This window comes from Harmonia axyridis, chromosome 5, assembly GCF_914767665.1.
Source record: "Harmonia axyridis chromosome 5, icHarAxyr1.1, whole genome shotgun sequence".
In the NCBI taxonomy this organism is placed as follows: domain Eukaryota; kingdom Metazoa; phylum Arthropoda; class Insecta; order Coleoptera; family Coccinellidae; genus Harmonia; species Harmonia axyridis.
The window spans coordinates 7,152,760-7,173,594 of NC_059505.1; the positions used below are offsets into that span (position 1 = coordinate 7,152,760).

At 35.4% G+C, this 20,835-nt stretch overlaps 2 protein-coding genes across 4 annotated transcripts in view; one reads left to right on the plus strand and one right to left on the minus strand.

Annotated features, from left to right (window-relative positions):
- Nucleotides 1-20,835, minus strand: part of LOC123680417 (nitric oxide synthase-like protein) — a 171,100-nt gene that overhangs the window by 139,179 nt on the left and 11,086 nt on the right. For all 3 annotated transcript variants that reach the window (XM_045618310.1, XM_045618311.1, XM_045618309.1), the window contains exon 2: nucleotides 7,858-7,991. In XM_045618310.1, coding sequence (XP_045474266.1) covers nucleotides 7,858-7,991 — 134 coding nt within the window. The remainder of the gene's footprint in view (nucleotides 1-7,857; nucleotides 7,992-20,835) is intronic.
- LOC123680418 (cilia- and flagella-associated protein 299-like) lies at nucleotides 8,032-18,672 on the plus strand. Its single transcript, XM_045618312.1, has 5 exons — nucleotides 8,032-8,275; nucleotides 10,829-11,006; nucleotides 14,242-14,347; nucleotides 17,082-17,173; nucleotides 18,487-18,672. Exons 1-5 carry the CDS (start codon nucleotides 8,124-8,126, stop codon nucleotides 18,655-18,657), a joined length of 699 nt encoding a protein of 232 aa, XP_045474268.1. The 5' UTR covers nucleotides 8,032-8,123; the 3' UTR covers nucleotides 18,658-18,672.

Genomic DNA, 20,835 nt, shown 5'->3' on the forward strand with positions numbered 1-20,835 from the left:
TTTATTTAGTTATACAGGTTTTTTCAATGAATAGTTTCATTTTTAAGTTAAGAGGATTATATTTCAAGAGAAAAAAATGTATTTTAATTTTATTTTGAAAATAAAAGTATGCCATTGAAGATGGAAAACGATATCGGCCAAATGACAGCCACGGTTATGGTTTCAGGGCCATATCCTTTTCAAGGATCTCTTTGCATCTCTATGTCCTCGATAATTGCATCTTGAAGGTCTTGAATCGATAAGGGGGCATTGGCATAGACCTCATCGTTCACAGAAAAAAGTCTAAAAGTGTTAAATCACAAGATCTCGGTGGCAAATTGTGAACACCACTTCAAGAAATAAACTGACCAAAAAACTTTTCTTGCAAAATTGCGATTGTTTCGTCGCTTGTGTGGCATGTAGCATCGTCTCGTTGAAAATAAATGTCGGTCACATGAATATCTGCCATTTGCGTCCATAAAACGTCAATTATCATAGCGTGGTAGAGAGAAATCTGGGTTTTCGTCAACAATACGGGCTACAGCAGCAATATTGTCAGATGTTTTTGAGCGACGCACACGGTTTCAATTCTTCACACAGCCCAAATATTTTCACCAGTATCATTATTCCCTACCGAGAAGGTACTTCATGACAATCCAAAAGTGCTTTAATTTTGCGAACTTTGGCTACAAAATTTTCAATTCGATTAACTGAATTCATAGTAAATTTTCGAATAAGCGGCAACGTCGAATAATAAAAAATATTTCAGGTCGATAGATCAAAAGCGTAAACCCCTTTAACAGATTTTCAGTTATAAAACCAATAATCCGTACTCTAAACTTCTACCGTGGAACGATCTGTATACAGGGTGAGTCAATAGAGGTGCTCGATCGATCGATAACTCTTGGAAATTTTGAGCTAGTAGAAGGATTAAAATTTTGACAGAATCTCAGTGCATAAGCTTAAATTATTTTACTCACTGATCCTAAAGTGGTGAAACACTACAACACCCTGTTTTTTTTAATGAGTATAAGAATTTTATATCATAGTAATAAATAATCTTCATTGAATTCTGATTTCGAAATACTCCACTGGTCATCATATATTTCTGATAATTTTTGACGTAAACCACTTCTTTCGACAAATTCCGTGAGTATAAAAATGTCAGCTCCAACATGTCTCGACAAAAAGTGAAGGATACTCACTAGGGTATCTACAAAAAAAATTCAGGGCATGCCATTTGAATAATTGGACTCATTTGAAGGTCATTTTTGAAAAATTGCAGTGTTTTTCGGACGACCTCTAGAGTAATACGCAGTAATACGAGTAATTCGCAGAAGACTCGAAAAGTTTTCGTGAAGTCAAAGAAAAAATCATACAATTATCTCGGTTTTCAAGATATGATCTTCAGTTTAAACTTTTTTACCCATGAAATTTCTCGAAAAAAGTGTGCTACGTCAAAAAGTACCACAGATGAATGATAGTGGGATATTTCGAAATCAGAACTTCATTTCATATAAAATTGGGTATTCTACTCGAAAAAACTGGGTGGTATCGTAATTCACCACTTTCGGACCAGCCTGTGGAATGAAAATAATTGAAGTAGAGTACTGTCGATTCCATCAAAATTTGAATCATTCTCCTAGTCCAAAATTTACAAGAGTTGATCGAATTCTATTAACTCACCCTGTATAATTCTAGGGTCTTCAATTAATATCCATCAATGAATGAGCATATTGAAACGAATTATATTTTCATATTGGTTCGATGATATTCAATTATATTATATAGCTTAAATAGCTCATTTCTCTCCTCCTTATTTTAAACTTCTATTCAAATATTTTCTCCATTCAATAATTTATTATAATATTTCAATTTGGGATTAATTAAATTTACCGGATCGTCCATGATTAGTTGTTAATCTACTCCGAGATCTACTCCGATTACAGAATTGGAATCTCACTCTCAGAGTCTCCTTTCAGTTCGTTCTTATGAATGAGGCAATCTTGACATCAAGTCCAAATATAGAACCAATCTGTTATAATATAACATTACAAAACCCATCAGTTGTTACCGTGACAATGTCAAGTTTTTCTATGGTATAAATAACCGAAAAAATTCACACACGTTGTATTTGATGTCAGTTAAGCAAACAAATTTATTCCGAATATACCCGAATAAATATTGAATGCCATCTGCATCCATTCGAATTCAGGTAGCTATAAATATTTACAGAAATATCAAACATCGAAGGCATAAATCATAGGAACTGTTATCAGAACTTGGCATTGAGCCATGTTCACGAAAAAAACGAAATCGAAGCAGATAGTCCGCGGAAGCACGAAATGGAATACATTTTTTTCGTTGCTCTTTTAACAGTTGTGAAAACTCAGGAAATATTTGAACTCAATAGAATAATAATAGATACATTTTTCAAAGATAAATACTTCCTTTGTGTTGTACATAACAATCAGTTGAACAACATCGGTGTTATAAATGGAATGGCAACAAGAAATATCAAAACATACAACTTCAACGAACTAGAAGAGACAAAGAAAATAACAGAGTGTGGGCATTCGGTTCTAATAGCAAGTGATGAAGAAATCCTGGACTCCATGCTGATCAAAAAGAATAAGATTCTTCGTTTTCTGGTGCATTCTACAATACTTGTCCTGTTTAGGGGGTCCACTGAGATCAATATGAAAAAGTATCAAAACTTTGCAATAGAGAAAAACTTGGAGGTGATAATAGCTAGAGGATTGGCACTGAGTTCACTATTTCCACCAAGGGCTGTTAAGAACCAACTGAAAATTTTTTCGGCTATAAGGAATGAACTTCTTATAAACTGCTCTTTAAGTGTTGATTGTTTCTCCAATTTCACTTACGTTCGCACAAAGTGGACACCCATCTTCATGTTGAAGAAATTAAAAAGAGAGTTCCGCATTGCTTTCTCCATCTATCCACCTTTGATTATCAGAAAAGGTGATAGGTTGTCTGGAGTTGATATTGAGGTCGCCAAGCTACTCACCGAGGGATGGCCAACTCAATTCAAGTTATTGAAGAGAGATAGCAAGCGAAAAGTATCGTATATACATAAACACCCTATTTATTATGTGAATTCCACAGAAGCGGATATGGTGATTGGTGTGTCGAAATTCATTGGTGAAAAATCTACCACGTATCCTTATACTTCACAATGTAATACGTTCTTGGTTCACAGAGGACAACTTTATCCAGACGCAACATTCACTTTCCAATTCTTTCAAGCTCACTTATGGTTGATTTTTATTGTGATTTTGATTTTCATGGCCTTCCTGATCAAATGTTCTTCTCGTATCTATGGACACCAATACAGTTTGATTTACTCTTTTGTTCTCGTTATAGGCTATGTGACATCTTATGGTGTCCCACCGTTTCCACCACAGAGACAAACATTCATGAGATTCGTTTCTCTATGGTGGTGTTTCATTTCCTTACTGATCACAACATATTTCTCAGCTGGTCTGACAAGTGCTCTTAGATTACCCAGGATTCACGATGTTATATCCACGTGGGAAGAAATGATTGGTCATGGTATCAAGTGGCTAGATAAAACAGATGAAGCAGTGAAAAGAATGAACGATAGCGAGGGAAGTCTACAAACACTGGTTGATTCCTTCGAATTGGCAAAGAACTATAAAACGATGTCGGAAAAGTTGAAGACAAAGAAGTACGCAATAAGAGTAGAGAGATTCAAGAGGAACATTTTGAATGTAATTGGTGAATTAGACAACTATGATCGTGACTATTTGAAAATTCTTCACAATTGCTTTTCTGTACATCCGATTCAATTCGAAATCAACTACAACTCGGCTGTAGCAAATTTTTTAAATTCGAAAATACTGCATATTGTTGAAGCGGGCTTCGTGGATTTCGTATTTAGAGATTTGTCAGATGATCCTGAACGAGCTTTTATGCAGTATTTTTTCAAAAGGAAAAATAATCGGAATAGACTGTTTACGTTGCAGAAATTGATTGGCTGTTTCCTTCTATTAGGTTTGGGATGCTTTCTGGGATTAGTTGGATTGTTCTATGAATTTTTCGTATATAAAATGAAGGAGAAAAAGAAGAAAAGAAAGATGAGAGGCCTCCCCATGCAACGACGGCGACGCATCAAAAAATAGTCCAAGATGATGGATGAAAAATCTTCAACGGAGCTCTTCTATTATCATATTAAATTTCATTGTCATATATTTGTAGTTTGATTAGACAGATATCCTTGTTGACTATAACTGATGAGATCGATATTTCGAAAATATTTTGATTTCTCTTTTCACCAGATCCAAAAAGAACACTTCAAAATCATTATCTATCCGATATTGTCAGTGGTGTATCGGAATTCAGTGGTGAAAAATCTACCACGTATCCTTATACTTCACAATGCAACACGTTCTTGGTTCACAGAGGACAACTTTCTCCAGACGCAACCGTCACTTTCCAATTCTTTCAAACTCACCTATGGCTGATTTTTATTCTGATTTCAATTTTCATGGCGTTTCTCATTAAATGGTCCTCACGTATCTTTGGACGCCAATACAGCTTAATTTACACTTTGGTTCTAGTTATAGGCTATGTGACATCTTATGGTGTCCCACCGTTTCCACCACAGAGACAAACATTCATGAGATTCGTTTCTCTTTGGTGCTGTTTCATTTCCTTACTGATCACAACGTATTTCTCAGCTGGTCTGACAAGTGCTCTTAGATTACCCAGGATTCACGATGTGATATCCACGTGGGAAGAAATGATTGGTCATAGTATCAAGTGGCTAGATAAAACAGACGAAGCAGTGAAAAGAATGAACGATAGTGAGGGAAGTCTACAAATAGCAGGCACCTTATTGAACGATGGCAGATGCAAAGCAATATGATTTCTGCGATGCACCACTCAGCGGACAAGTTGCCTGCTATTTCGTTTGTATGTCATCTTGGGTTGAATTATGCGGTACTGATGATCCCTAAAAAAAGGGAAACCGGTATTTCGCTACTCTCCTTCGATGGCTTGCATTCTCCTTGGGTTACTTTCGATTTTGATTCCTACGTTATAACGTGGAAATCGTCTGTTTGATAATGGTTATGTGGATTGCATTTTTGTCGAAACATTAACCAGATAAGTAATATCTAAAATATGCATATTTTCGAAACAGGCTTCATGGTTTTGTGCATAAGGTCATGGTGATGGTGACCACTTCGTAAATTTTGAGTTTATGATAGTTTCTTTATAGATCCAATAAACATGCTATCAAATATGATAGGAATTATTCTAATCTCCTTTGAAATTTGAGATCTCCACTATGATTTATCCACAAAACTACAACTAAAGTTTTTTATGCTATCCATAAGAAATAAACAGGAATATTGTGAGTGAGGGAAATGGGAATTCCTGCAGTAATGTTTTATCGTCTTATTGTCCTATTATTCGGGGTTGGATAACATTAAAAAAAGGCATAATTATGTAAATACCGAGAAGCCTGCAAGACTGTAATCTTCCTGGCTATATAAAGAATTGTAGCGCATGTAGGAGGCAATTGGGGAGCGGTTCCATTGTCGTTATAAAAGGTGCTATTATAGCCGGAAATATTCTGAACGTTTTGCGCCGAATGAATCGTAAAATTTTCCGGATAGTGGAATGGAAACAAGGATTTTCCATTCAACCGTTCCACAATTTTGCAACCAGACTTTCTGTTTTGCTATTTATAATATAGGCGGATGTTCCCAAGTGATGAGGCAACAGCCGAATATCAGAAAAACCTACATATTTCTCAGACAAAATAATTGTTTTAGAATTTGGTACAATTAACTTTTTCCTCACAAAGAATAAAAACTGTTCCTCCAGGGAATCCTTGAAACCTCATTTCGCTTTGGCGAGCCGAATCTTATCAGTAAATTGTGCAACAATAATTGGGGAAAGTCCAACTTTTTTGGCTGTAGCGGAAAGTGGTAGTCGAAATAAATAGGTCGTAGATGTCATATAATAAGCTTAGGTATTTCTAAACAGAACGCCATCGAAATATTAGTCGATTTCTATCTGCATCATAAATTATCCTCGATTAAACTTTTCAGCTTGCAAGCCAAATTTCCGTCATTTGCGGCAAGTTTTAATTTTCTTCTTTAATATGAAGAAATCTGCGGCTGAGGTTCATCGAATGCTCTCAAATGCCTATGGTGGCCTATGGTGACGCCACGATTCGTGAAAGAACGTACCGAAAGCTGTTTAAACTCTCCAAGAACGGTGATTTTGACGTCGAAGACCTGCATAGCGGAGGTAGAGAAAAGGTTTTCGAAGATGCAGAATTGGAGGCATTACATTGGGATTGATGAAAAGAGCTATTTCAAAATGCCTGGAAGTTATGGAAATGATTCAGAAACGAGGAAATTGGGTGCCGCACGATTTGAACCCGAGAGATATTGCTTGCAAGGCAAAGACAGATGGGATTTGTGCATCGCATTGTGACTGGAGACAAAAATGGGTTCATTACGATTATCCCAAGCGCAGAAAATCATGGAGATATCCTGGCCATGCTACCACATCGACATCCAAATCGATTATTCGCGGTTCCATGGTCAAGTATTTGGTGGGAGCAGCTCGCCATAGTGTATTATGAGTTGTTAAAATCGACTGAAACAATCACAGGCCACCGTTATCGAAAGCAATTGATGCATTTCGGCTGAACATTGAAAGACGAATGATCGCATTACAACAAGAGACATGATAAAGTGATCGATCTCATGTTGCGAAAGTGGTCAAGACATACTTGGAAACGTTGAAATAGGAAGTCCTACCCCACCCACCGTATTCTCCAGACGTTGCTTCTTTGGACTATCACTTGTTTCGATCAATGGCACACAGTCTGGCTGACCAGCATTTCCGGTCTTAAGAAGGAAAAAGATGCATCGGTTCGTGGATCGCTTCATAAGATGACCAATTTTTTCAACGCGAGATTCGTCCGCTGCCCGAAAGATGGGAGAAAGTAGTGGCCAGCGATGGACAATACTTTGAATCATAAATGTATAATCAGTTCTTTACAATAAAGCCTCGAATTTCGTGAAAAACGGTGGCAGCAAAGTTGTACGTCTATGTATTCACGATTTTCAAGTTCGCGAGATCTAGATCCTTCGCATCAATGAACTACGGCTGACATGGTTGCGGTACACCCTGTATTCTGTTCTTTATAAAATATTTCAGAATTTAATTATATCGTAAAGTACACTCCTGTTTCGTCTTTCCGAATGAAGAATGTTAAAGAGATAGTCGAAATCTGTTTGCATGGAAAATTACTCCTGTATCCAACCACCCTAAGATTAATTGCGAAAAATTTTAAATTTATTCCTACCGAGTTGTCAGAGGAACAGGACTTGAAGATTGAAAAAGAAAAAAGAAATATTTTCTTCTCCCAGCAGATGATCTCGTCTTTCATGTGAGATCCTGCTGCTAGATTTCCGCTGTAACATTCGTTACATTTCCCAGTAGCCCACTTCTTGCATTCTAATGATGGTCTTCAATTAGCCAAATGGCATACTGTTCAGAAAAAACCTTAAGGATTCATTCAACATTTCTTTACATAGCGTAACGAAGTCCAGTCGAGAAAGTGAGCTTCCAACTATTAATCTTTTTTACTTTATGTTAAGATACAATTTGCGAAATTTGAGGATCACAACATTTTTGAGCTTCATCTTTCCAATTCATAATAGAATAGCTTCAAATTGTATGCATTTTTGTATTCATATGATGATCTCGTACAGTGGCGTATCCAGGATTTCACATTTCACATCTAATACCCATAATTGAGAAACATCTCAGAGTTTATCCCTACTAATTTTATGAAGATATGAATATTACCTTCTGATAGAAGTGAAGTACTGTTCCAGAAAGTCTTTTGCGTCATCCAATACTTCCTCTGCAGTTCTCACTGACGTACGATTTGGTAAAACCATAGAACTTCCAAGACAGCAGTTTGTAGTGCATGGTGTAGTCTGAAATAAAAAAGACTACATGTAGGTTAACGATTAAACACTTTTGACGTGAATGACAAAATGTCAAAATTTCTTTTCAGCCTAATGCCTTCATGACAATAATTCCGTGAAATATTTTTTAATACTTTCAATATGGTGGAAACCAACCCACAAATCGAAGCAGATAGGCGCCTCCTCAAGTTTGAGGCATATGAAGATTACTTGGATTCAATGGTTACGGTCTTCGATAAATGCTTGCTTCCAAACAGATTAGTTGCAAGACATATTGCTGAACTAGGATATAGGTAAGATCAATACTGGGACTTAGTAGAAAAAGTTGAACAATGCAATATTGCTTTTATGAAGAAAATGTGATAATTAATTTTGGCATGTGTTAATGAAGTAGCACTGATATTGTAACGATTGTCAAGTACCTATTTTAATGCTAATACTCAGTATTTTTATCTTATTTTATACTCGACATTTGATAGTTTGTATCTTTTTCCTAAACAAATTACATACACGCCAAAACAGTATCATCAACTCCACAATTTCACCTGATTCAAAAAATAAAAATATTCGGTTTATAAGTTAACAAAAGGAAAACAAATGGGTATAATGTTTACCCACTTCTTTCTGATCTCAAAAAATATTGAAAAGAGTGCAATTTTCAATGTTGGTTTTTCGAGCACTTTGCCTGGTATTATTATCAGTTTATGATCTCTACTATTTAGAAATGAACGTCTTAGAAGCATGAGGAATAACTGAAACCAAAATCGAAAAATCAGGATCATTAACTAATCAAGGATGGACGTCAGGACGTCAGATGGATAAGTCAGGAGTACGTTTCAAATTAGTTGCATAACAATCAGTCAAGTGGAAGACCAAAGTAATACAGGTCGTCCGAAGTCTACCATTCGCGAAAAAAAACGTTGAGCTGGAGTAGCATCAATCTGCTCACTAGGAAACACCTCGTAGCTTGTTACAGGCTTGTAATGGAACATATTATTGGGGACATTCTATAAATATAAAGCGTGTTTTTTTTCGAGGTATATAACTTTAAGTTGGCATTACTGTTCAAGATAGCGACCGATTCAAGAGCTGTTAAGTGATTTATCCTCAATTTGGTTTGGCAATTCATCATGAATAGACTCACGCCTGAACAACGCTTGCAATTGGTGCAATATTATTTCGAAAATAATGGTTCTGTGCGGAATACGTATCGCGCACTACGTCCATTAGAGATGAAGCGCACTTCTGGTTGAATGGCTACGTCAACAAACAAAACTGCCGCATTTGAAGTGAAGCTAATCCTCAAGTGTATGTCGAAACTCCGTTCCATCTAGAAAAACTGACTGTTTGGTGCGCTTTATGAGCTGGTGGAATCATTGGTCCGTCACCTTCAAAAAAGATGATGGCCAGAACGTTACAGTCAATGGTGATCGGTATAGAGCCATGATTACTAACTTTTTCATTCCTGAATTGAACACCAATGATGTCCAGGAGCTGTGGTTCCAACAAGACGGCGCAACATGTCACACAGCTCGTGCCACAATCGATTTATTGAAAGACACGTTTGGTGACTGCCTAATTTCACGTTTTGGACCTGTGAATTGGCCTCCAAGATCTTGTCATTTAACACCGCTATACTACTTTCTGTGGGGCTATGTTAAATCATTGGTCTATGCGGATAAGCCACAAACCCTTGACCATTTGGAAGACAACATTCTCCGTGTTATTGCCGATATACAGCCACAAATGTTGGAAAAAGTAATCGAAAATTGGACGTCCAGATTGGACTACATCCGAGCCAGCCGTGGCAGTCATATGCCAGAAATCATATTTAAAATATAATGCCACAAGATTATCTTGATAAATAAAATTCATGTCAATCGAATAATCCATCGTTGTTTCATTGCAATTTAAAGTTCTATAGTTCTAAAAAAAACACCCTTTATGAATCAAGATTTCGCTTTTACAATTTAGAACGGGGTATCTATTGCATAGATAAGCCAGCGTTATTTTCAGTTCAACATCAGACGCTATGATAATTTTGGGATGGCTCCACTATGCGTCGGAAATGTATCTCTTCGAAGGGGACGTACAAAATGGCAGAAGCTGATTAATTAACTACCAACAGGTACAAAAGGGATATTTCACAAGAACATGTCATAGGTACCCTTTGACCCATTTGTTGGATATAATTTCATCTTAATGCATGGTAATGCATGTCCCCACATTTCCAGCATAGTAGCTACAATCTTTAAGAAGTTCATCATACAAGTTTTGAACTGTTCTGCAATCAGAACGCTGTAGTTGAAGAATGGGATAACTTGGAGCGCCACTTTTTTGAGGTCAAGATTCTTAATTATTGAATTGAATTAAAGAACTTCTTTCAATAAAACTAACAAACTATCTACTACAATAGCTTTATATTCTTCCTTGGCGAAATTTGTATAACAATCGATAAGATCACGTTTTCTTCTAAAAATTGTTTAATCCTAACATACCTATTTATGAACAAATGAGTATTTTTGAAATGTTAGAGAAAAAGTATAAATATGGATATTCTGACTTTCTGGATTCTCGAATACTCTTATTATTGATGACTCAAGTTTTTATTTTTGCTTCTCTGAACCAACATAATTTCAACGAGAAAGAGTGTATTAGAAAAATGAAAAAACCTAATCAGTTCAGGTCAACAGAAATATGTCTGCTTCTTTCAAAAGATCTTAATTCTTCCAATTCAGTCACCATCCATATAGAAGAATTGATTTCTGTTTAAGCGGATCATGTAACGAAGAAAGATACGTCTGAGATATATCGGATTGAATTTTTGAAGTATTCGTTTTTTCAAGAACTTGTGGAGAGACGCTCAGCAGAGAACAATTCGAGAGAAGGCGTGCAGCTGTAATCAATTATCTTCATCCCCCCTACAAACCTTATAGTATGGCAAGTACTGGTCTTTTGTTAGGAGATCCGGCCCAAAGAGAATTGGCTCTGAGAGAAAGACCAAACCGAATTGGCATATTAGCTGTGAGTTAACAAAATATTCACATAACACCAAAAACTAGTCCTAGTATCCGGTTTTGTTTCGATATTCCCGAATATTTCGGTCATAAAATAGTCAAATTGAGACCTTAAATGAAAACAAGAATATAAACACGATGGGTAATCCCTCATTAAAGATAAAGCGACATAAGTGTAAATGACCAAGTCAAATTAGTAGAATGTAAGCAAAAGTTCACATTGGGAAACATGCAGCAATCGAATGTGAGTAGCAATAGACCGGTTTCGCTATTATTGAAGTTCATCAGTATTTCATAACCCTGCATCTATGACAACCTAGATTGTAGATTTGAGGGGATTTCATTGCACCGCGAACTTATAATCTGTTGAGCCCCCATCAGAGCTGTTCTCGCCAGTAGTCGTCTGGTATAGGTACAGCTAGCACTCCAGTTTCAGAGTTCTTATGAACTCCAGTATCTGGGATGTTTTCAAGGAGGTCACTTCCTCACTTCTACAAGTATCGTATCCAGAGCATTTTTATGATTTTGCTTGCAATGTTGAGGCTTGCCGTCACCAGGTGATTGTAGTTTCTTTCTCCTATCCTAGACTCATTCTTTTGAGGCGATTCTTGAGGCGGCAATGCCTTATTGGGAATTCATTGAGGAGGTGCAGCATATTCTTGCTAAGATCCAGATACTACTCAGATCTCGCAGTATCAAGTTTCGCAAAGTTTTGAAGAAACTTTTTGGAATGATGAAACGCAAGAAAATTTCGCCTGGTACATAAAATTGTACGTTTTGTGGAAAAACCTATGACTGAAGTCAAATATCGTATAACAGGTTGTTTTCTGAAATATATTTGGATTCCACTCCTTCGGTCAAATTTTTTAGAACATGTTGTGAACAAAATTCGCTTACTAAAATGAAGTATACTGGTAATGTTGAAATATCAGACTACTTTATTTTGACATATCTAAGAGAAATAAACAGAAAAGGTTCTTCAATAAGAAGTTTCGCAGTCACATTGCCACGGTTTTTCTGCTGGTGGTGTGATTGGACCTAACTTATTCGAAAATGAGACTAATATAACTGTTATGGTGAATGGATTGCGCTACTGGGCTATGGTTTAGGATTTTTTGCAACTGAAATTGAAACCAATTGATGTGGATGACGTTTACTTTCAACAAGATGGCACCACAAAAGCAACGAAACAAGAAACATAAGTTTCTTGGCCGTGTTATTTCTCGAAGACAATTGGCCACAGAGACCTTTAGACTTTTTTTCTCTGGAGCCACGTTGAATATAACGTCTAAAATAGAGTAATGAACATAGATAAAGAAAGTATACGCAACTTTTACATGTCCCCAACATGGTTAGATTACGTTGTCGGTTTGTGAAATATTTTCAAATTCACAATATCACTATGTCATGATGAATGTCTATTATATTGAATAAAATATATTTATTTGAGTGATTTCTGAATATGCAAATTTGAATATTTGGAAACCGATATTTTTCCAGTGAAATATCACTGATATGTTTTTATTTCGCGCAGTCCGCTATGTTGATGAAAAGGTTGAGATTGCTCCAGCATAAATTTTATGTTCTAAGAGATATATTCAATACGAAAAACTTATTATTACTTTATAATTCTTTAGTAGAGTCAGTTCTCAGGTATTGTGTGATTGTGTGGGGGGGTCTTACTAAGAACGCTGGAGAAGGTCTACAAATATCACAGAACAGTTTGATAAAAATAATGTTTAGAAAAGACCTACTTCATCCTACGGATGAATTATATTATGAATCTGGGATTATGAATGTGAGGACGTTATTCATTTATCAGACTCTCATGTACATGTTCTCCCAAGATCATCTACTCATCGAACAAGAAAGAAGATACGTGACCAGAGCGGTGGACAATGAGTCGCTTGAGATTAGGTTGTTCAGGAAGAGTTGCTCACAACGTTTCATTTTCTATATTGGGCCTAAATACTATAACAGAATCGCACTAAATATTAGAAGAATTGAGAATAGAGAAAGGTTCAGAAGGGAGCTCAGGAAACTTTTGTTCGAGAACCGATTCACCTTCGATTTGTGAATTTGATATATTTCATTTTGTTTTTTTTTGGAATCCTTAAGCTATTGATTCTTGCCGTGAAGTGCAAAGTTTGTTGTTCTCTATGTCCGCGCCTCTTCTTTCATCTTATCTAAGGTTTTCTTTTGTTTTATGTTTTTTTTTATACTACTTGATAAGCCTGTGCTCAAAGTCCTCAGAAAGTCCGAACAACATGAACAAGCACTGCTTAGTTGTTGTTTCGCTTGATGGGGATAACATTGAAATTGTTGCATATGTATTTTGTATTATATTTAAGCACATTGTAATTGTGGTTGGAATCTCAAATAAATTGAATTGAATTGAATTTCCGCGCGCTTCATGTCAAACTTGATAATTCATGTTGGGGACAAAATTTGCTTATTGAAAATGACATATGCTCCCTCTATCTATATTTATTACTATGAGGTTTTTGCCAATGTTCCACAATCGATTCAAGAACTTAAAGAAAAAATTCGTGGCGGTCTTTTGGCTAATATCGTTTTCCATCTTCAAAATAATATCTTCCGCTTTACAATTAATCAAATATCTATTGATGTTTTTTTAAATATCCCACTTTTTTTTCAATATTAAAATGAAACCTCTCATAAGAAAACCGTTTATAGTTGTTTCATCATCAAACTATTTTGTATCGCTGTCATTAGGTAATCCAAAAAATTCCACCATGAGCGAATATCAAAAATAACCATTTCAAAATGAAATAGTCTCACAGCAGTCTGAAGTTTCCTAATGATTATTTCCAGGATTTTCTGTGCGTACGAAAAGCCAACTGCTGCGAGAAAAATAATTGAACCTTTCACCTAATCTTCTCCGCTCCGGAAAACTTCTGTTTATACCCGATAGAAGATTAAATAGACCGCACTATCCCTCATTAAGAGCACAATGATTTCGTAAACAATAGAACCGTATATTTCTTCTTTCATTCCAACTAACAGCATTCCCGATCCTCGTGAGTTTCACCAGAAAGAATGCCATGAAATCTCGGACCGCCCGCGGCAACCGCACAATATTTCTCGAGATGAAATCTAGGGGGGGGGGGGGAATCTCGAATTAAAACGCAGCCTTAGGCCAGAAAAAGAGCTGAGAGAAGAGGGTGCAGATCACCTCCAGAGAAATATGTTTATGTGACACTGTTCATTTTTTTTTTCAGACGATCATCTTCCTGAGGCATTCGAATTCTGCGGGATCGGAGATATCCGGCTACATCGATTACGCGGACCAGTTGAAGAGGAGGGATTGGAATCAGTTTTTCAAAAGTACGTCACTTTCACGCAAATTGAACCCAAGTGACGTAATTAGTCGACGCAGGACTGCTAGAGGCGTTACGCACGAAAATCTGGAGCACTGATTTCCCTGAACACGAACGTATTAGCTCAGCTTGACGCTGGTTGACGGCTACTGTCGGTTACCGATCTGGAGGTTTCAGATTTTTGTCTATTCGTCGAGGTCATTCACGCGTTGAATTTGAAAGATGCACGTGAAATACATGAAAAATATACATGGTGTCCCGTGAAGACCACGTCAAACCGAGGGAGAATGTAGATCAAAGGATAACCTACCTGCTATGACAAACTTCCCATTTAAAAGTCTTGCCGTTTTCGAGATATTTTGTTTTTGGAAAATAATGAATATTTGCCCCTTTCAATAGGTTTGTCCTTACGGTTGGTACAATTTTACACTTTTCTGTTTAATTTTTTCAGTAAAATATTGCTGAAGAATGATTTCAACGTTTACATTGAAAACATTCTCCGAAAATTTTAAAGGGAGGCTGTGAGAAATATTTTTATTGAAAATTTTGGTAGTGGATTCTTTCGTTCATGAAGTTTAGCCCATCGTAGTGAAACCAAAATGTACTGAGCTAATGCTGCACATTACACCAATAAATTTCTATTTTATAGTGATTTCAAAAAGGTATCACACAAGTCATTTGGTATTCAAATAAAAAAGATATGGCTGTTTTTATCCAAATGGGTACGTTTCTGACAAAATCAAGTTTGTCAATTCTGTTAAGAAATCTTCTATGTTGAATTACTTAGTGAACAATGGCAATTGTTTACGTGCGAAAATATTACTCGCATAATTAGTCACCTCAACGAAATTCAATTTTGCCGTCAAATTTTGCGAAAACATCATGCAGATCCAGATTTTTTCAATAAGATCATTTGGAACGACAAGTCTTCCTATACCAATCTCCACAATTCGCATAGCTGGAATATCATAAATGCACACGAGGTGAAAGAAGATAGATCACAATATCGATTCAATTTATGGACTGGAATATTTAATTGTGCAATTTTGGGCCCGATCGAGCTGCCGCCATCATTGAACGCAAACAATTATTTGGAATTTTTAACCAACCAGCTGCCCATTTTATTGGAAGATGTGCCACTGGCGCTGCGACGTAGTCTGTGGTTTCAACATGATGGATACCTAGCACATTATGGACTCGAAGTTACCGCACATTTGAATCGAACTGATTCCCACCGGTGGATTGAAAGAGGAGGTGAAATTTTGTGGCCTACTCGTTCACCTGACCTAAACCCTATGGACTTTTATTATTGGGGCTACCTAAAAGACAAAGCATACGCAACACCCATACGTAATGAATCCGAATTGAGAAAACGCATCCGCTATTCGGCTTCATCACGTATGGGTGTTTCTTTTGAGCAGCCCCAATATTAAAAGTCCAAAGGATTTAGGTCTTCATGTACCCATCCTTGGTACAGGAAGACTCGTCGCTCCAAATAATCTTATTAAAAAAATCTGGATCTGCATGATGTTTTCGCAAAATTATCCGGCAAAGTTGAATTTCGTTGAGGTGAATAATTATGCGAGTAATATTTTCGCACATAAACAATTGCCATTGTTCACTAAGTAATGCAACATAGGAGATTACTTAACAGAACTGACAAACTTGATTTTGTCAGAAACGTACCCATTTAGATAAAAACAGCCATATCATTTTTCTTCGAATACCAAATGACTTGTGTGTTACATTTTTGAAATCACTATAAAATAGACAATTTATTGGTGTAATGTGCAGCAGTAGCTCGGTACATTTTGGTTCCACTACGATGGGCTAAACTTCATGAACAACATAATCCACTACCAAAATTTCCAATAAAAATATTTCTCATAGCCCCCCTACAAAATGTTCGGAGGATGTTTTTGATGTAAACGTTGAAATCATTCTTCAGCAATATTTTACTGAAAAAATTAAACAAGAAGGTGTAAAATTGTACCAACCGTAAGGACAAAACTATTGAAAGGGGCAAGAATTCATTATTTTCCAATAAAAAAAAAATATCTCGAAAACGGTAGAACTTTTATAATGGGAATTTTGTCATAGCAGGTGGGTTATCCTTTGATCTACATTCTACTTTGGTTTGACGTGGTCTTTACGGGACACCCTGTATAGGAATTCTGTTTTCCTTAATTATTTGATAAGAGTAGGGAATTCACCACATTCCTACATACGGATTCGTGTACCTAGTATTTCCGGTGGGGACATAGCTACTGCTGCTTATTTTAACCCCTGGTCAAATTTTTCCACCAGTTCTACTATTACCGGCCGAGAATGTGCTTCCCGATGATCCAAAAGTGCATTAGTTTTGCGAACTATGACTGCAAAAATTTCACCATTTTTTTACTAAATTTTAAGATTTTCAATTAATTATTGAAGCGTTTGCTCCATTTTTATCAATAAAATAGTGTTTAATTATCAAATGTCAGCTTCAAAAGTGACAACTGCCCATATAGCTGGCTGTTTGAAATGAATCCTCATTGGAAACGCGTAAAAAACTTAGATCTGAAATATATTGAACAATCACATCATAAATGCTGAGATGGCAATAATTATATTTATAATAATTTAGACTTGAAGTAAAACATTTTAGAAGAGGTCTGGAACGAAGATGAACACTATAAACCGACATGTACAACAAATATAAAACATTTCATCGCAGACTTATATAATTTCCTTACTTTCAGGACAAATGCTCATTCTACCAAATGCTCAAGATCTCGGATTCTATCATTGGAAAACGAATCAGACCACAACTAATGATTCGGAAAATTATAAGGTTTGTGGTTTCAAATCAAATAATTGTGGTACATTCACTAAGTATCAATATAAGGATAGACTGAAGTTTAACATATCAATATTGTTCATTAAGTCCATTTCTCAGTATTAGCTTAAAGTAAATATTGCACTTTTTGAAAACCCCTTCGATATTTGATGAGAAGCGCAAATCCAATTGAAAACTTAATTTGGAAATGAGCAATCATTGAGTTAGCCAATTCCATTGATTTAATACTAATCTACTAATTGAGGAGATGAATTAACACATGAAATTAATAATTATGATAACTCTTTAAGCGTATTTGATTCGAGAAGAGCAAAGGCTGTTTGCCCTACTATTGAAGAATCAGAAATGTTAATTATCATTTCAAAATAAGTAATAAGGCATTAAAATTGTGGAGTAGTTCGAATTTTCAATTAGGCTTCTTAGCAAAGCAATGAAAATATTTGATCGAAGAAAAAACTAAAGAAAGCAGAAATAGCAATCTCCAAAGGTAGTCGTAAATCGTCTCTCTTACTCTTCTGATAACTCAATATGCAATTCAATATTTACAATTGGAATAACAATCTCAGAAAATTGAATTTTATATTTATATGGGTTGATGTGGACTCTAATCAATATTTGATTACTTCAAGTCTAGCTGATGGGAGAAATCTAATATAAATATTACATCAGATTATATAACTATTACAGTTATGACATATACTTGCCAGAAGAATATGGTATATTTTTTTGATATGCTCTTTTTTTACTAGAAATACAATTGATTTGCATATTCATTTCACAGAAGAGTAAGATTTCAACAGCCTATGAAGTTTTTTGAGCTATTAGACACTGATGAGGAATAATTGTATTGAAAAATACAATAATTCCTCAGTTTATCAATTGTTTACCCAAATTGTACAGTTTTGGATAATTCATTTTTCTCCTGATTGATTTTAATATTTTGTCAGTTGGAATTGTATTTCTAGACCAAAAGTATATGTAAGAAAGATAATGAAGGTTCTGGCACATATTTATATTATATTGCCTTCATCAAGTAAACTCATTTCTCCTTTACTGTTTAAATTGGTGAGCATGTAATTGGCGAAACAATTGTTACGACGGAAATAAAGTTTTCACTCCTAACCTATACTACTCTCATGTTTCAACGAAGAGAGTATTCAGAATATAATTGAGATATACTTGATACATACATGTTACAATTACGATCAACATTAATGGCTGAAATAATACGTTACTCGAGAATATAACATTCGATATCATGAATATCACGTTCGTATTGTTCGGATTGTAACATCTATGATTTCTAGGTAATGGCCACAACAGAGAGAGGCTTACAATTCCAGAATAGATTCGACAGAAAAGTTATAACCGTGGATCCCTGCAGTGAACCAGGACACAATACAACGAGAAAAAGGGTTCCTTCGAAAATGTATACTCACTTCATTGTTTTCGATCATATTGTACGGCAAAGAATATAGACAATAATATTATTCCATCATTTCTATTCTATATGAAGTTTTACAATTTAATATAATATTTTATAAGCATTCAACCCAATTTTGTGCAGGACATTCTTCTTTTCGTGAACACGATAATTTCCGAATGAAAAGACAAAAATAATATATTAAATTTATGAAGGCTTTCTCGAACGAAGTACGATCAATCAAATGACACTTAACTGATGTTCACTTCTATACATTGCAAAATCAATGATTATTATTAAACTTTGAATAGTATATTTTAAAGCAAGTTGCAGAATGGGCCCCTATTCCAACACGAATGCGAAATTGAATGTTGGAATTGCCTTCTGCTACGAGTATTAGACGATATTTTCTCTGATTCAGTCAAGTATTGGCAAATTTCAATGAAATTCAGATTATATATCCTAGTGACTTTTGTATTATATCTTGGCAGTTGGTGTGACTGTTACGAAAATTGACAGATTACGGAATTTGAATCGTACGTTTCGAATTTTGAAATAATAAACAATTACGCATTAAATTCGTGAATTATGTCTGAAGAAATCTATTTAACACCACCAAAATCAAGAGAAATTGTGAATAATATTGCAAATCGTTTCACTATATCCAAATTATATTATATTGACAATTGACGTGTGTTGAAATTTGAAGTCATAGTGTAGACAACCACAAAACGTAAAAGATAACTGAAGAAAACAATGCTGTAATGAGTTCATTGCAGCACTGCTTTCAGTACTGTAAGGAACTCGTTACGATACTGACTTAGAAAATTTTTTTTTGTGGATTTGAGTAAAATTTCTGGCATAAAACATCGCCAGAATAAAAACTTCTTGAACCAGGCGCATTCGCCATTTTGATACGAGTAGAATTTTGTGTTTATCACTTGTCACAATTATTCGTATATTCGAAACTGACACAGTTCAAAGTTATATTTTTTGAATATTCCTCCTTCTATGATCAGATGGCAGCAACATGCGACGCGTGAGCCAATTTACTGTCCCATGCAAGCCTCTTACGATCCTAAGCGTAGGGTTTTATGGTTGATTTCAGGAGAACTATAGATTTATAGGAAATCTAATTTAATAGTGAATTGGAATTGATCTGTGCAAGAGTATTTCTGATTTCTATTCAAAACCGTGAACATTAAATTTGAGTATTAAACTCTAATTCACCAGTTTCATCTTTCAAATTAATTTTGATATATTTTCTCTCATTATTTTAGGATCTAAAGGTTATGTCAATTTCACAGGATTTTAAGAAACGTAATTTTATCGAGCGGTCGTTCCCCAAATATAGAGCTATATCATTTGATCGCAATGTCTGGATTTGACGTATTTCGAGGCTGAGAATGGTATGAAACGATAAGACTAGAATTCTTGGTCATATTCAATTTTGTTCGAATGTAAAATTTGGAAAGTTGAAATTTTTAGGTTAGTTGCGAATTTCTTATGGATCTATTGAATTTTTTAATGAGCAAAATCCTATTAAAGTTGGCCCAAAGAAAAGAGTCCCAAGATCAGAAGTCTCAAGATCTCTTTTGCCAATTGCCATAACCTCTTCGTAAAATAACACCGCCAGGAAATTTTTCTTGCAGAATTACAATTTTTTTGTTGCTTGTGTGACACCTAGTTGGAAATAAACGCTGTTCACATCAATATCTTTCAATTCCAGCCATAAAAAATCATAGCTCAGAAGGCCAATCCATACAGCAGAAATATTTTCAGTTTACTTTGAGCGACGCACACGGTTTCAATTCTTCACATCACTAACTTTATTTCCCCAACAGAACAAATATTTCCACCCAAAAGTGCTTAAGTTTTTCGAACCGTGACTGCAGAATTTTTACCATATTTGTGATATAGTGTATGGTGAATTTCAATGATTTCAATTCTTTGTTGAACCGTCTCATTTTAATAATGGCGTAGTTTCTACTTGTCAAATGTCAAAAAATGTGAGTTTATAAAGTAACAGCATTCAAAATGAATTTTATGATTGCCTTCATTATGTTGACCAACAAACGATGAAGATAGAGATAAATAAGTTTAATATAAAATCAATAAAATATATGTAGGATCCAGTTTTTGTTCCCTGTAAATAATCGAGATGGTCAACCGGATGCTTGGAGACCTATTAGTTTCTTCAAGTGTCGAGGGCATGACAGTTTCAATGAATTTA

What these genes read in the sequence shown, in the direction of transcription:
- LOC123680418 (XM_045618312.1), top strand. Translation starts at nt 8,124, where the DNA reads ATGGTGGAAACCAACCCACAAATCGAAGCAGATAGGCGCCTCCTCAAG. An exon ending in ATTGCTGAACTAGGATATAG is followed by an intron (nt 8,276 to 10,828) that starts GTAAGATCAATA and finishes CGTTTTTTCAAG; the next exon opens with AACTTGTGGAGAGACGCTCA. An exon ending in ATGATTCGGAAAATTATAAG is followed by an intron (nt 17,174 to 18,486) that starts GTTTGTGGTTTC and finishes TATGATTTCTAG; the next exon opens with GTAATGGCCACAACAGAGAG.